Source organism: Lissotriton helveticus, chromosome 5_1 (assembly GCF_964261635.1).
Source record: "Lissotriton helveticus chromosome 5_1, aLisHel1.1, whole genome shotgun sequence".
In the NCBI taxonomy this organism is placed as follows: Eukaryota; Metazoa; Chordata; class Amphibia; order Caudata; family Salamandridae; genus Lissotriton; species Lissotriton helveticus.
This window is the reverse complement of record NC_136065.1, coordinates 1,637,254,729-1,637,269,678: the sequence shown is the minus strand read 5'-3', so window position 1 is coordinate 1,637,269,678 and position 14,950 is coordinate 1,637,254,729. Positions and strand designations below refer to the sequence as shown.

At 48.4% G+C, this 14,950-nt stretch overlaps 1 protein-coding gene across 1 annotated transcript in view; it reads left to right on the top strand.

Annotated features, from left to right (window-relative positions):
* The window catches only part of LOC144755671 (chromodomain-helicase-DNA-binding protein 8-like), a 1,307,007-nt gene that overhangs the window by 382,087 nt on the left and 909,970 nt on the right, over positions 1 to 14,950 (top strand). Inside the window, 2 exon segments of the mRNA XM_078644841.1 lie at positions 1,255 to 1,510; positions 2,435 to 2,645. Coding sequence (XP_078500967.1) covers positions 1,255 to 1,510; positions 2,435 to 2,645 — 467 coding nt within the window.

Here is a 14,950-nt window from a genome sequence, read left to right as displayed (position 1 = left end):
ATAAATGATTAGCAGCACTATGAAAGTAAAAGGATGATGGAGTTCTACCATCTTGCAATAATCATGAATCCATACAAGTATATAAAATACATGATCATAAGAGTGCGTACTCCTACAATGCCTCTCTAACTAGATATACCTAAGTGTACCTAGCATGTGTGTTGGTGTTAAGCCATGAATCCCTCTAGGATAAAGTCAACCCATTACCTGGATTGAGAGACTGTGGGACCCCATCTTGGTCGCGGGTTGGACACCCCGCAAGCGATGTTTAGACCACTGCGAGCTGGAGTATCTGCATGCAGGAACCTCAGCGTCTGTGGTCAGTGTCTCGGCCGGGAAGTCCTGGTCTCCTCTTTCCCTCTGAGCAAGATGTGATGTATATATACCTACAGGTCTCCCTGGGGTTTCCACCTTGCTGTATTACATTCTCGGACTTAGGATGACGTCAGGAATGAACTTTGTACATAGATATTTTGCAGGAGATGGTAGTCCTGCTGTGCTTCCAAGAATCCTCATGCATAATGTATGAGGCTTTTACCAGGGAATATCCTGCGTTCTGTGTGCATTGTCGTATCTAGGTAAAAGGTCAGTCCCTGAGAGCCATTATGTATGTAATGTAGGGGAGAATATAGGTGAAGGGTTATGTTACCTGAGCCTATGGTAGGGTACCTATATGGAATATAACACCCACTGGACTGACTGGACGACGTAATTCAAATTCTAAACGTACTACTAGGCTGACTAGGCACTGGTACACAAACAACTATAGTAAAACAAATAGTTGTGCTAGTAAAATTGTTAACAATTCTATAAAATGTTTAAAATATGGAAAAAGGAAATTGTCTCAAGCCATAGCTCCAAATAGCTCTAATAAGTCTGTATGTATAGTTTGAACTACTACAAGCGTCTGAAAGCCATGCAATTCACCAAAAAAGGTGTCAATTTGTTTTTGAGTTTCAATTTTAGTTTGTTGAAAAAAAGACAGAATTTCTTCCAGCACACAATGAGCCAATTGTTTGTGTCCTGTTTGGTAGACCCAACATTACTGTTGCCTACTTTGCAGACTACGATCCCTGCTTGCGGAGCTGGAGTCTGTTGATGAACGGTTGGGGCCAAGTCATAAAATGTATTATAAAAAAAGATTCCACACAAAGTATAGGTATTCAGCATTAATGAAAGCTATATAGATGCTCACTTTGAATTAGGATTAAAAGTCACTTTTCTCTCTTTCTACACTCCTGATCTGGTGAACAGGTACAGAAGCTGCAGGCCATTTTGAAGCCTATGATGTTGCGCCGGCTGAAAGAGGATGTGGAGAAGAACCTGGCACCCAAGCAGGAAACCATCATCGAAGTGGAACTTACCAACATGCAGAAAAAGTACTATCGGGCTATCCTGGAGAAGAACTTCTCTTTCCTGTCTAAGGGTGCCAACCACGCCAACACACCCAACCTGCTTAATACCATGATGGAGCTGCGTAAATGCTGCAACCACCCATACCTCATCACTGGTATGAGGCCTTTATATTGTCATCCCATTACATCCATCCAACCAGTAATCTATTAGCTAGGCCAATCACACGGAACCTGTGACCTTGAGTGTTGTTTAAATTCTGCAAGTGCTGCAGCCATCAGTTTCTGGTAACCAAGTTCGTTTCAGCACTAGTCTGCATGTATACTTGCATTGCTGTACACACACCACCAAGCTGCAGTCAGGCATCGCATATAGTGTCAGTCATGAGAATAGGTAATATGGTATAAGCACCCCAACCTCACCATTGTTATGGGAATCTCTCACAGCAATGGGTGCATGTTTGCCATTAGTCTATGGGGGATCCCACCTGTAACCAGTGTAGCCATATCTGCCAACCATCGAGCTCCGCGCTATGGAGCCTTAACCGATTAATTCTGAGCAAAAACAACCACAGCTCTCCTAACACTATTTGTTTTTGATTCTCAGTGCTGAGCCTATGGGTGTTCCAAAGCTATACCTGTGCCATGCAAATCAAACCATGAAATATGAGCACATGCTGCATCAGTCCATAGCAAACTAAACAATCCGAATGTTCTTCACTTAATTTCCTTGAACTGCTAGGGGACTTGGTAGCTATCACTGTTCAACAATCACCAGACACTCCTGCAAGAGAGCTTTGGCAGAGGTTTTTCAAAGAATGTTTGTCTGTGTAGGAGAATATGTGATTGTTGTACAAAATGTCCTGGCAGTCCCATGACTTGCATTTGGTTAGAACCGTAATTATATATTTTTTTGTCGCTGAAGACCATGTACACCATCAAATGTCTTTGCTAGGCCAATAAAGTACTGCGGTATACATACATCTGGCACTAGCTATTCACAGTTGATCATTGCACTATTTTTACTGTACTGATTTGGGGATTTGATTTGTAATTTGCCTCTTTACCTCTGCCTCCTCTAGGTGCAGAAGAGAAGATCCTGGCAGAGTTTAGAGACTCCTGCCACTCCATACCACATGACTTCCACCTTCAGGCCATGGTGCGCTCATCGGGGAAACTGGTGCTTATTGATAAGCTACTACCAAAGCTAAAGGCTGGTGGGCATAAGGTGCTAATTTTTTCTCAGATGGTACGGTGCCTTGATATCCTGGAAGACTACCTCATTCAGAGAAGGTGAGTGGTGAAATGAACCATAGTCTGCAAACTGTAATAGTTAATCCAACCGGCGAATGGTGGTGTGAGTCCTTACAGTGCTCTTCCATAATTTATTAATGTTATGTTAATGAGTTTTATAAAGTGCACATACACCATAAGATTTTTTGGCATTATTTGCCCAAAGTAGACTGATGCTCTGAAAACATTTGCTAAAAGCTTTAAGAAATTGGTTGGTCTTGAGGGAATGCCTGAAGTTACCTTGGGAAGACATTGACAGAAGATTATTTGGAAGTAACTTCCAGATTTCCCGATTCATACTGAAAAACGACGCAGACCCAACTTAAGATGGTAAGCACATCATGATTCCCATTAGAATATTGTTCAGTGCGGGAGAGCTCAGTGGCCGTCTCCTCTCCCAGACTTTTTGCTTTACACCAGAACTGGGAGATTACCCTCATCTGAAGGCAAATATTAGCCAAGCTGACCTCCTTTTTGTCTGCATTGAGTTTAAGGTAGTTCCTAGCCATCCACAAATTAATTTTACACATTGGTGGAAGTACGGGCTAGATATCAAATCACCATTGGGATCCCCAGGCCCAGCTCCCACCTACCTGCGACTGGTCAACTGACCAGCCTAGGCTCTCGAGTCGAGACCCCCGCTCCATGCCTATGATGCTGCTTTCCTCTCTCTCCTGCCGTTCTTTCTCTCCTTCTTGCCCCTTTCACTCATCACACTTTTGCTTGTTTCCTATTTTCTCCTTGTTATTTTTGTTCTTTTCGAACCCTTTTTGGCGTATCTCTCACTCCTTGTCTCTCACCCTTCTGCTGCTGGTACCTTTCGCTCTTCTGACTTCACTCTTTTTGCTCTTTTCCACCCTTTTTTGCTGCTCTCACTCTTTGGCCCTTTTTTCTCACTTCTCGCTCCTTTACTATTGTGGCCTTTTGCTTTTTGCTCTTTCCCCCTTTTTACTGCTCCTGCTTTTTAATGTTCGTCTCATATTTTGCTCTTTTGCTATTTGTGTCCTTTTGCTCTTCTTACTTTTGTCATTTTGCTCCCCCACCCCCTTGTGGTACTCCTGCCGCCATGTCCGCCTTCCCACGCTTCCTCCCACTTCTGCTTCTTACCTGATCGAGTGCCATCTCTGCAGCCCCTGCAGTGCAGAGCTGGGGGCTCTTTGTTTAGCCACCTAAAGTTTATGAGTTTAGCAACCTAAAGGGCCCCTCAAAGAGCGCTGTCGCAGAGGTCATACTGGAAATGTAGGCCTACAGTTCAGTGCGAAAAGACACATTACAAGTCCCAGAATGCAAAGTGCTCATGCCTCAACAGCTAGAACCGAACGTAGGAGTCATAGGGCTTGAGGTATCTTGATAGTACAGAGACCTACACTTGTGCACAGACAGGGAAATTTGCAGACCGGGCTGGGAATAGGATTGGGAGCGGGGGCTGTAGGAACTCGGCACAGATAATGGGAACATTCTAGAAAAAAACAGAAAAGGATAACATCCAGGGCCCTTTTTATAGGGTGAGTGGCGAGACAATGCTGCTGAGCTCTGAAAATTTCCCAGAAATCAAGAGACTCTAGCCAGAGTTTAAGCCTAAAGAGATTACAGCACAGAGCTAAACTCGTCAAAACAACCAGGGAAAGAAGACCCCACTATACGCTGAGTGTACCGGAACCTTACCGAATTAAAAACCACAGGCCACCCGGTCTGTGAACACCTCACCTGCCCAGCAAGGGGCGTGCTGATGGCAAGCCACCCAGTGCGTGAATACCTCATGGAAGTAAGTGCTATTTAGGCCTCAGATGTGTGCCACACATTGCCCTGAAGCACTATGGAAGTAAGCGTTCTATAGGCCACAGATGTGTGTCACACACGTTGCCCTGAGGCACTTTGATAGTAAGCGCTATATAGGCCTTGAATGTGCGCCTCACCTTGCCCTGAGGCACTTTTTAGTAAGCGCAATAAAGGCCTCGGATGTGCACCACACGTTGCCCTGAGGGGCTTTGTGTTTACAATGCCCCAGAAGACTTACCATTAACCAGTTAAAGGCATCCCTGTACACATACCACATTTCATCCTCACACTGCCTCTGTGGGCACCTTTTCTGAGCTAGGCCTGTGCGTCGTTCCTCAAAGGCCTCTGATATAGCTGTACCCCTACCCTGAGTAACTGTCCGTCGCCTCTTTGTGCTTACAGTGGTCGACGCAGAGTGCGCGAGGCGGAAGACGAGACAGACTAACTTTAGCACACTGCCAAGATCTGACACATAGGCGCTCCCATTCGGTCTTGAAAAAAATAAAAAAATGGCTTTCCAAGAAGAGCAATTACACCAGGATGGTTGGATATTAGGATTAATTGTCTTGAACCATTACAGCTGAGCGCATTCACCAGGAACGCCTGCGCCCAGATAATGAGGGCCAATGGCCAGCTTTATCCTTCTCGTTTATGAGATTAATATTTAGATGAAACTAACTATTCCCCAAACAGTAGGCTGAAATTGTCCTTTAAACAACTGCAAACCTCAGAAATGACCACGTTAATACAAGCATTTACAATGTTATAGGTGTCGCAATTGTGAGTTATTAACCTATGGCCTTGTAAAAAAGGAAAGGGCGCGGTGACCCTGAAGCAGGCGCCACGCTACAAATTAAAGTAAAAAATTTTTTTTATAAATTAACAAACAGAGGGCATTGTCCCTGAAGCGGGGGCCGCGCTCAGCATGCACATACAACAAATAACAAGCATTTGCAATGCAAAAGGCCTCGCATTATTAAAGTTTGAGCTATTGGCATTGCTAAATAATGCATCACCAATAGCTCAGACTTTAATAATGCAAGACCTTTTGCATTGCAAATGCTATTTTTTTTTTCTGTTTTATATAGCGTGAACTCGACCCGAACGTACTGGAACGCTTTACACGAGCACCAGTTACATTCACAAGGACACACTCTTTATTAGGCACAGGGAGATTATGTGATTTGCCCAGAATCACAGGATGTTAAGCCGAAGCCGAGACTCCAACCTGGCTCTCGAGTTCCAAAGTCGGAAGCTCTTACCCCACATCCTCTAAAGACAGGACTGCAGGTGATACGGTTTAAATGTGTACAAATCTCACAATGCAAACTTGTAAAGCTGAGTAGATGCGAGTCTAACAAGTGCACGGGGTGCAGATTTCAGTGTATTGTTTCACGCAGGTTGGACTAGTCCACTCATTTGTACCTGCAGGGTGTAGTGTAGGATGTGCAGGAGAGAGTATGGTGGGGACGCTTATAATAATAGCTGAGACAGCCCCTCTTTGAAATAATAGAATCCCCAATAGTGCGTAGATTTTGTGAACTCCTATAGCGCCCTCTGCTACAGAGCTGCGAAGCGAGGACAGCGTTTTCTGCCTGTCGAGTCCCAGAGCCGGAGTGGAATGGATAAATATCCATCGTTTAAGAGTGCAATATAAACAAGCCAGGGTTTCCTGGCTGCGCAGTTATGACACTAGAATAGTATTCTTTCTCTCTCCCATTTCACTTCAAATGTTTGTACAATCTTTAATTGCTTGAGGCGCCACTACACTAAGTACTACGTATTGGCTCTTAAACCATGGTGATATAAGACTTCCTTGAAAATCGTGACTGGTGTGAGCGTGGAAGACAGCAGAACCCAAATGAAGACCCGGCTCGTTTTAGGCTCGAGATTCCAGGACATCTTCGAGCTGAGCTAGGTATCCGCCTAGAGCCTGCAGTGTCCCTTACTCCTCTACCTAACCTCATGGACTAGGTACAGCAAGGGTGTCCGTAGTATTTACCACTCTTATGAACATTCAGTGTCTCAAAGGGTTCGGGATCTTTTCGAGCATTTCAGGAAGTTTTGCTTTCATGGAAATTCACGGAAAATTTCTTTTTGGAGATTTGTTCAGCTTCACCTCAGAACAATTTACAGTTGCCACCAGCATCTATCTTTTAAGCATGGTTTAGGTTTTCCACCCATGAAAAGAGGACACCTGGGCAAGAAATGCACTGACTTTGTGACAATATGGGGACTGCCTGACAGGTCGGTGGTGCTGCTGAGGTCAGGCTGACAACACAACCATCCCTATACAGCTTCGCCAAGCCACGCCTTTACCACATGGAGGCTTTTCTATAAATCGAAACTCTTCCAAACCTTGCCTCCCTTTAGCTCACGGAGGAGGCCTTTCCGCTACGCGAAGCCCCCTACAACCCTCGGTGCGGAGAGGCATGTTACATCACGGGGAAACAAAAGCCTTTGAAATATTTTGTGCCTAGCCTCCAATGTACCTGAAGGAGGAACTTCCTTAAATCCAGTGGTGTCACTAGGAGGGTGCGGGGGGTGCGGACAGCACCGGGTGACACCATCACATGGGGTGACACCGTGGTCCGTGCCGACAATCTTGGCCAGCGGCCGGGTAAGGTTCGACAGACAGTAATTTTATTTAGCATTTTTGTGTCTCGAAGTCCGTGACACCAAAATGCAAAATAATAATACGGTCTGTTGAACCTTACCCGGCCGCCGGCCAAGATTATTGTCCAATTAGGCAACAACGTCCGCGTCCGGACGTCGACGAAGTTCGAAACGTCACTCAAGTGACGTGGCTCCCGGACTCACCGTTTTCATCACTGCCCATGGGGTTTTGCAGCGCCAGGTGCACACTTGTCTTTCTCTGCAGCCTGCAGCTGGTAAGTGGAACCCCCATTCTTCCCTTCGCTGTGTTTGAAAGTATGCGAACTGGGAGCCGGAAAAAGAGGGACACCGTGCCGCAAACAGTATCTTTTTAATACGCAACTTTCCTAAAGTTACAGCCAGTGGCGTCACTAGGAGCATGCAGGGGGTGCTTCATCACAGTGCTCTGAAGCAGCTATTGGATAGTATATGTGCTAAACAAACAGCCAACATACATTAACATGATCATTTTCCTTCTCAAGGCTTTCTTCCCTTCCCTCCTCCACCCCTTTTCTGTCTCTGTGGTCTGACTATGCTAAGACGCGGCCATCCAATCAGGAGTTTTGAGGACAACCACGTCAGTTTGGGATGCCTGAGGTTATGACAATGTGCTGCCCTGTGATACAAGAATACCAGGTGCAAGCTGATTTGCAATTCAGATATGCAGATCAGAGAAAAAAGACTGTGTCCTATGGGTGGGGGCTGTCCCTGTGTGCCAGAGCATGAGCTGGCACGTGCTCATTCGGGTTTCTAAGGTCCATGAAAGGCAAATAGATATAAAAGAAGCAGGGCAGTTCTTCGTCAAGTCCGTATCTGACATAAAGTAGCCACCAACTCCTCCCCATCTTGGCCCAGGTGTCTGACCTAAAGTATCCACTTTGTTTTTAACCACCCAGGTAATGCAGGTGCCGAGACACACTACAGCTCTGCAGTCCAGCAGCACAACTGCTGTGGAAACAGGCAAAGGAGAGGAGAGGAGAACAACCAGGTGTTACCCAGGCTCATGGCTAATGGCCGCGGTCACCGACGAACTGAGATTCAGGGCAGACAATAAACAGCTGTGCGCCCTGATTCTCCTAGATCTGTCGGCGGCTTTCGATACGGTCAGCCACACCATCCTGCTGGACCGTATCGGGAAGCTGGGGATCACAGGCCAAGTGCTAAAGTGGCTGGAGTCTTTTCTATCAGGTCGTACTCAAAGGGTACAGCTGGGTGATCACCTATCGGGGATTAGTGATGTAACATGGGGTGTGCCCAAGGGGTCAGCGCTATCCCCCCTGCTGTTCAATATCTACCTGCAGCCGCTGGTTGAGGAGCTTATGAGCCGGAACTGCGAAGGTTTTAACTACGCAGATGATACCCAGCTACTGGTTCAGCTGGAAGACACCATTGAAGCCCAGGAATCAGTGAGGAATCTGCTCAGCTTCACGGTCAACTGGATGACCAACAATCTGTTGAAAGTGAATGCCGAAAAAACAGAGGTGCTGGTCCTCAGTAACCTAGGGAACCCCTGGAGCTACCTATACTGGCCCCCAGAGCTAGGTTCCACTCCCCCTCCTGGTAGGGTGGTAAAAAGTCTGGGTCTGAGGATTGATGCAGACCTCTTGATGGCTCCCCAAGTCGCAGCCGTGGTCGGCTCTTGCACGGGTATACTGAGGCAATTGCGGAAATTGGTACCCATCTTATCAGCCTCTACCCTGCAATCGATTGTATCTGCCACAGTCATTTCAAGACTTGATTACGGCAATGCACTATACCTCGGCTTGCCACAGAAGCTGTTGAGGAAGCTGCAGGTAGTACAGAACGATGCCGCAAGGCTGATCCACTCCCTGCCTAGAAACTCTCACGCCACCCCCCTGCTCCAAAAGTTGCACTGGCTACCGGTCATGTATAGAGTACAATTCAAATGTCTCTGTGTGGCCCACAAGGCTCTCTTTGGTAAAGCACCAGAGTACATAAAACAACGTCTCATGAGATACGTTCCCGGTAGACCACTGCGCTCAGGGAAGACCTCTAATCTGATTCAACCCAGATTCAAGCTAAAAACCAGAGGAGGCAGAGCCCTGTCTGTTCTTCTCCCACAGTTGTGGAATGCACTTTCGACTACTTTGAAGGAAGAATCTTAGTGACTGCCCTTCAGAAAGAAATTAAAAACCCATCTATTTAAAAGGGCGATGACTCCAGCATAGTCGATGGGTAGCCTGAGGGACTTGGGTTAACAGTGTGTTGTGTTGTTCTGTTTCTAAGCGCTTAGAGACCGGCGGTGATAGGCGCTATACAAATAAGCAATAACATAACATAACATGACTGTATGAGCAGCTGGCGCTGTCATTTCTCAATGTAAATAAAATATCTGCTGTAGCAGCGCGGCTGGTGAACAACGCCAGCGGTGCTCACAGCAGGAGCAGCGAACACCACAGCGCACGGGGTGAGCAAGACAGGGCAGAGGGGTCTGGCAGCGCACTGTGACGGTAAGCTACTCAGGTAGGATTAGGAGCGGGGGGAGGGTTCAGAGTAAGGACACCGTGGCTTTGGCAATGCCCAGCAGAAAGATTAGAACAGGTTGGATCTGACTGTTCCCATGAGGCACAGGGTCAGACTGATTTGCATATGGCCATGTCTGAACTGGGGTTGCGGAGTGAGTTAAAGAACGGTGATGGATTAAACCCAGATCAGTTGACTGGGGGTGAGTGAGTGTATTGTCAACGCTCCGTCCATCACCACCTTTGGTTTTTCTTTGGATCTGGCAGTTACCAGCAGGAGGAGAGGGTTCTAACAGTGGCGTCACTAGATGGGTGCGGACCACACTGGGTGACACCAACCTTAGTGACGCCACTGCCTAAATCGAAACCATGCCTGCCCTCCGAGCCGACCCACACTTCTTCACATGGAGGGCTTTCCCTTTCCGAGAATGGAAACTCCTCCAAGCCAAGTCTCGCTACACCTCACGGAGACCTTACTGTGAAGTCCTTCTTGTCCTCAGAGCCAGGTCCCACTTCAGCTCACAGTGGAGCGAACCGCTACCTGCAGGTTAGAAACGTAGAGGTGAATGACAGTCAGCAGCGCGAGCCCGCGAGTCCAACCGCTCCTGACAGGACGTACACACGCAGTATTGACACCCTTCGTGTGAATGCTTGCAAAAACTAAGATTCTGGTGCATCTGACAGTGCACACACATTCACCTGATCTGGGGCTCCGCGAGAACGTCACAAGAGGATCCGAAGGCAGAGAAGACAACAAAAAATGAGGAAATCGAAACTAGTGGTGCACGTGCACCACAGAGGAGTGGGGGTGAGGGAGCCTGTTGGTGTCTTGGACGCGCTGATGCGCGTCTTAGAAACTGGTGGGAATAGGCGGAGCAAAGGTGGGACATGCGCCCGCCTTTGCCCAATTGCCTGCCTTATTTAAAAATAAAAAAGCACGCTAAAGCCAAAGGCGGGCCGCGAAAGCAAAACCACACGCACAAGGGTGTGGTTAGCTTTCTGAAGCCCGTACAAGAGGTCATGCGCTGCGCACTGCAACACTGGGGCGAGACCTAAAAATTAAGCTGCCATTGTCAATCAACTAAATAGTGCTCACTCACTAGATAAAGCATGCAGTGAAATGCGCGAAGTAAAAGGTCTAATTCTAATGGCCGGTAAGACATGGAGACAGGGTTGTACCAAGGCGGGGACTAACAAGCCTCACAATGAATTGGAAGCCGGCGTTTACCTAGGACAATGACACCAGCCAATGAAAAATATGGGAGGAGAGTGGGCGGGGCTTCCACAGCAGTTACACAGCATACCCTACTACAGCATGCCTTGCGAAGCGAGCAGTGCTACCGCTTGGCTCTACCTAAAAAATTATACAAAGACTGTGAAATCAATGGGGGTACTGCGCTCCAGAACTCAACGTCTGCAGTCCTTTCATAGATACCAGGGCAGAGGGGCCTCAAAGACTACCGCTTCTGACATGCAGATAAATCTGAAGCAGCAGCAAATATTTCACCAGCAAGGGGGTAAAAATTACTATCGAGAAGGCTTCAAGGGGGTAACCAGAGGGGCAGAGGTAGGGGATCTCCTGGAAAAGGGAGCCTTTAATTGTTTGGAAGTGATCACCACACAACGAACACTGCCTTGTTTGAGGACTCGCAGCATCCATTGCGCCTGAAGGCGCACATAAATCCACAGGGGGGGGTGGGCGAGGGCCCGATATCGCTATATAAGCGGCAACGCTTTCCCGCTGCGCATATCAAACCCTACCTTGTTTGGAGACTCAGAACCCCAGCATCCAACTCGCCTGGAGGTGCCAGTGAACCAGAAGTGGGGAGGAGCCCCCAAAAGCAAAATATAAGCTATGTCGCTTTCTCGCAGCATGAGCTGTGCCTGGGCAAAGCCCGGGCCAAGAGCAGGCCCATCCTGTGCCTGTCAGAACCAGGAAGAGGCTAGCCTGGTCCAGCCCTCTTTCATTTACTAGTCAGCATCCATAATAGGCAAGTTGAAATCTTCTAATATTGGCCCAGTGAATTCCAAGGACTCGAATGTCACTTTTTGACTAAATCTTTTTCGAGTCTTCGAACTCCTGGTAGCACAAGGGATGTCCTGTTATTGGACCAGCTTCAAGTTCTGTGACTCCTGCCACAAGTTGATGCCGGTCACCACCTTGTGTGCCTTTAGTGCCTGGAGCGCGACCACGATCTGAAGTCTTCCTCTGACTGCTAGGCCATGAACCTGAAGTCTTTGCGGGAGCAGTCTCGAAAGCTTTTGGAGGCCCGGCAGTCCGCTCCGCTAGATGTCCCCATCGAGAAGAATGTCACAGGACTGGTTGCAGAGTCCTCACCATTTCTCTTCGAAGTCTTCGCACTCCTCCGATAAGTCAACCTTCACCTGCCTGTAACCCCCCACCCCCTAATCTAGTATTTAGGAGAACCCCTGAACCTTGCCTTCTCAGACAAGAATTGACAAGAAGAGAAGAAGAACCGAAGAAGCTGTGCTGAAACTACACTGACTTGGCCTCAGCGCTATCTGCCTTGTCCCCAGCGCTATCTGCCTTGTCCCTACCTCAAACCTGCTCCAGCGAAATCCTGGTGTGTCCTGTAGCCAGCATCCTCAAGAACTTGAAGGAGCTGCCCTGCCTTCCCAGCCAAAAACATTGTCTGCCGTGAGCACCGGATTTGCTTTCCCACAGACTCAGGCTTTAGCGAAAACCACAAGTCGGTACTACTCTGCACCCGATGCTCATGGCCTGAGTTCAAGTGGCCCAACACCACACGGAGGTCTCCCTTGCGATCCTGACCTGATTTCTGGTGATCTCTGACCAGCCTTGACTCCCCAAACGACGCCTGCAGTCTCTTTCTGGAGGACCACTACAACCGCGACCGGAGCTGACCCCAACACCAAGAACTTTGCTCCCACAACCTTGTAGCCTAATCGTGAGCGGCCACCAACCGTAGGCTACCTGACTCCCATTAGATGACTTTAGGCCTCCGCACTCTGCCGCCCTAGTGCCCCTGAGGGTATTTAAAGAGTGCATCCTTGACCCTGGGGGAACCCTGGTTCTAACCCCAGAATACCAACTCGCACAAATAACTACTTGCCTGTAAACCAATAACTCAATTTTCTTCCTCAGGATTGCATTGACTACATTTCCTGAAAATTGTTGTGTGTGGAGTTGGTTTTGAATGAAAACTCGAAAAAACTGCATGTATCAAAAAACTGCTTTGCTTTCCTCTAGAAAATGTCCCAGTGTGATCTCTAGGCATATCACACTGAGTAGAAAAAGTAATCCATAAAGTAATCTGAAAAATAATCAAAAGTAATTAACTGCAATTTCCACTGCATTCAAAAGTATTTACAAATCTGTAACAATGACATTCTCATTCAGCTTGCTTGTATTGTTCAACCTGCCTTGAAAAACACCATTCACACTTACCTGTACCAGGCTTGCTTGGTTCTAGAAAATATATATAACTAAATATGCCTGAGTGTGTACAACAAATGCTTAACACTACCCTTACTGATCACCCACTGTGAGAAAGTGCCATCTTTCTTGCATGGTTTGCCCCCACTTTTTGCTGAATTGCTGATGTACTTTGAGTGTGCCCTGGGTTCCTGCCAATCAGGTACCCAGGGCCTGTGTTCCTTCCCTTAAACTGCATTAAAGCCTAAACCCAATTGGCATTTCTGGCCACATGTCAGCCCATGGTAAATGGTACCCTAGGTACCCAGGGCACTGTGACTAGAGAAGGCCCGTAAGGGCTGCAGCACTTATTGTGCCACCCTTAGAGGCTCTGTACCTGGACACACACACACTGCCTTTGCAGGCTGAGTGTCTTGGTGCAGAACTAAACAGAGTCGACATGGCACACATCCCTGTGTGCCATGCCCACAAATCCACTTCCCTGGCATACCTCAGTCCCCCCTCCGGCTGGGTGCACTATGCCAGAGGTGTGGTCATAGGTGCATGAGCCCTGTGCCCCTACAGCAACCTGGGCCATTCCTGGGCACTGTAAGTGCAGTGATGCCATTAAGAGTATATGGTGCTGGGAGGTTGTCATTACGAACTCCACAGCACCATAATGGCTACACTGAAGACTGAGAAGTTTGGTATTAAACTTAGCACATTAAATCCACACTGATGCCAGTGTGTTGGAGTTGCCCCCTGAAACTAACCCACAACCAACGTCCTGACTGAGAGGCTGCCTAGGCTGCCACCCAGCAGACATGTTGCTGGACTCCTGGGTAGAGAGTCCCCGCTCTCTTGGGCCTGAAGTAATGCACATCCTGGGACGAAGTCCTAGTTCTCCTCCCCAGGATGGGTAGGGGGAGCTTCAAAGGCATGCTGCCTTTGTGAGCTTCTCCAGGCCACTTGCTGTACTCAGCAACTGGCCCCCACCAGTTCTGAACCCCACTATGGTGGGAAGATAGACAGGAAAAATAAAGGAAGGGAAGGGGGTGTGCCAGCCTCTGCCAATCCCACCCCTCAGGTGGGTGAGGCGAGGTAAAGCACAACCTCCGGGCTCTCGCCATTTTGAGAATGGGGAGCCCTGCCCAGTCAGAGCTAGGCTCCTGTCCCCTCCCACTGAAGAGTGGCAGGATAGGGGATGTACGCACCCCAGGATAGGGACCCTTTGGTCCCTGCCTTGCCCTACCTGTAACATCCCTACATTTAGTATTTACGAGCACCCTGAACCTTCCTTCCTCAGATCCCGATTTTGAAACAAGTAGAAGAACAAGAAGGAAGAAGACCTGCCGTGCAGCTGCTAACAAGAGGACGACACCAACTGACTTGGCACCAGCCCTACCGGCCTGTCGACCCTCAAACCTGCTCCTGCTAAATCCCGCGTCTCCAGTTGTCGGCAACCTCAAACTCCGGAGGACCTGACTGCATTGCTCATCTAAATACTGGGACTCCCACGAGCAGTGGTTCTGCTCAAACAGCAACATCCCTTGGTGCCAGCCAAGAATCTCGAATCCAGCACACTCTGCGCCTGCCGAGCCCTGCCAGTGCCTGAGTGAACAAAGAGCACGAGGACGTCCCCTGGCGACTGACCAGGAATCGAGCACCCAAGGACCCTCCTCGATGCTCCTGATGACGCCTGCAGCCTCACAACAGGCGACCCCCTCCAACCGCGACCAGCCGAGGGTAAGATTTCCAGACACCAAAAGACACCCCTGCACCCGGCGCCCCACTGCCCCCTGTGCCAAAATCCTGGGTGTCTACCTACCCTACAACAGCCCAACTTACCTCTGGAAGTGGTGGTCGCACCTGAAGAATCTCCGTCCCCGAGCTTACAGCCTTTGTTCAACTTTCAGCTTTCCGACTGAAATACACTGGGTGCCCGAATGCCTAAAAGCACCCTGCACCCAGCTGCCCGAGTGCCACTGGAA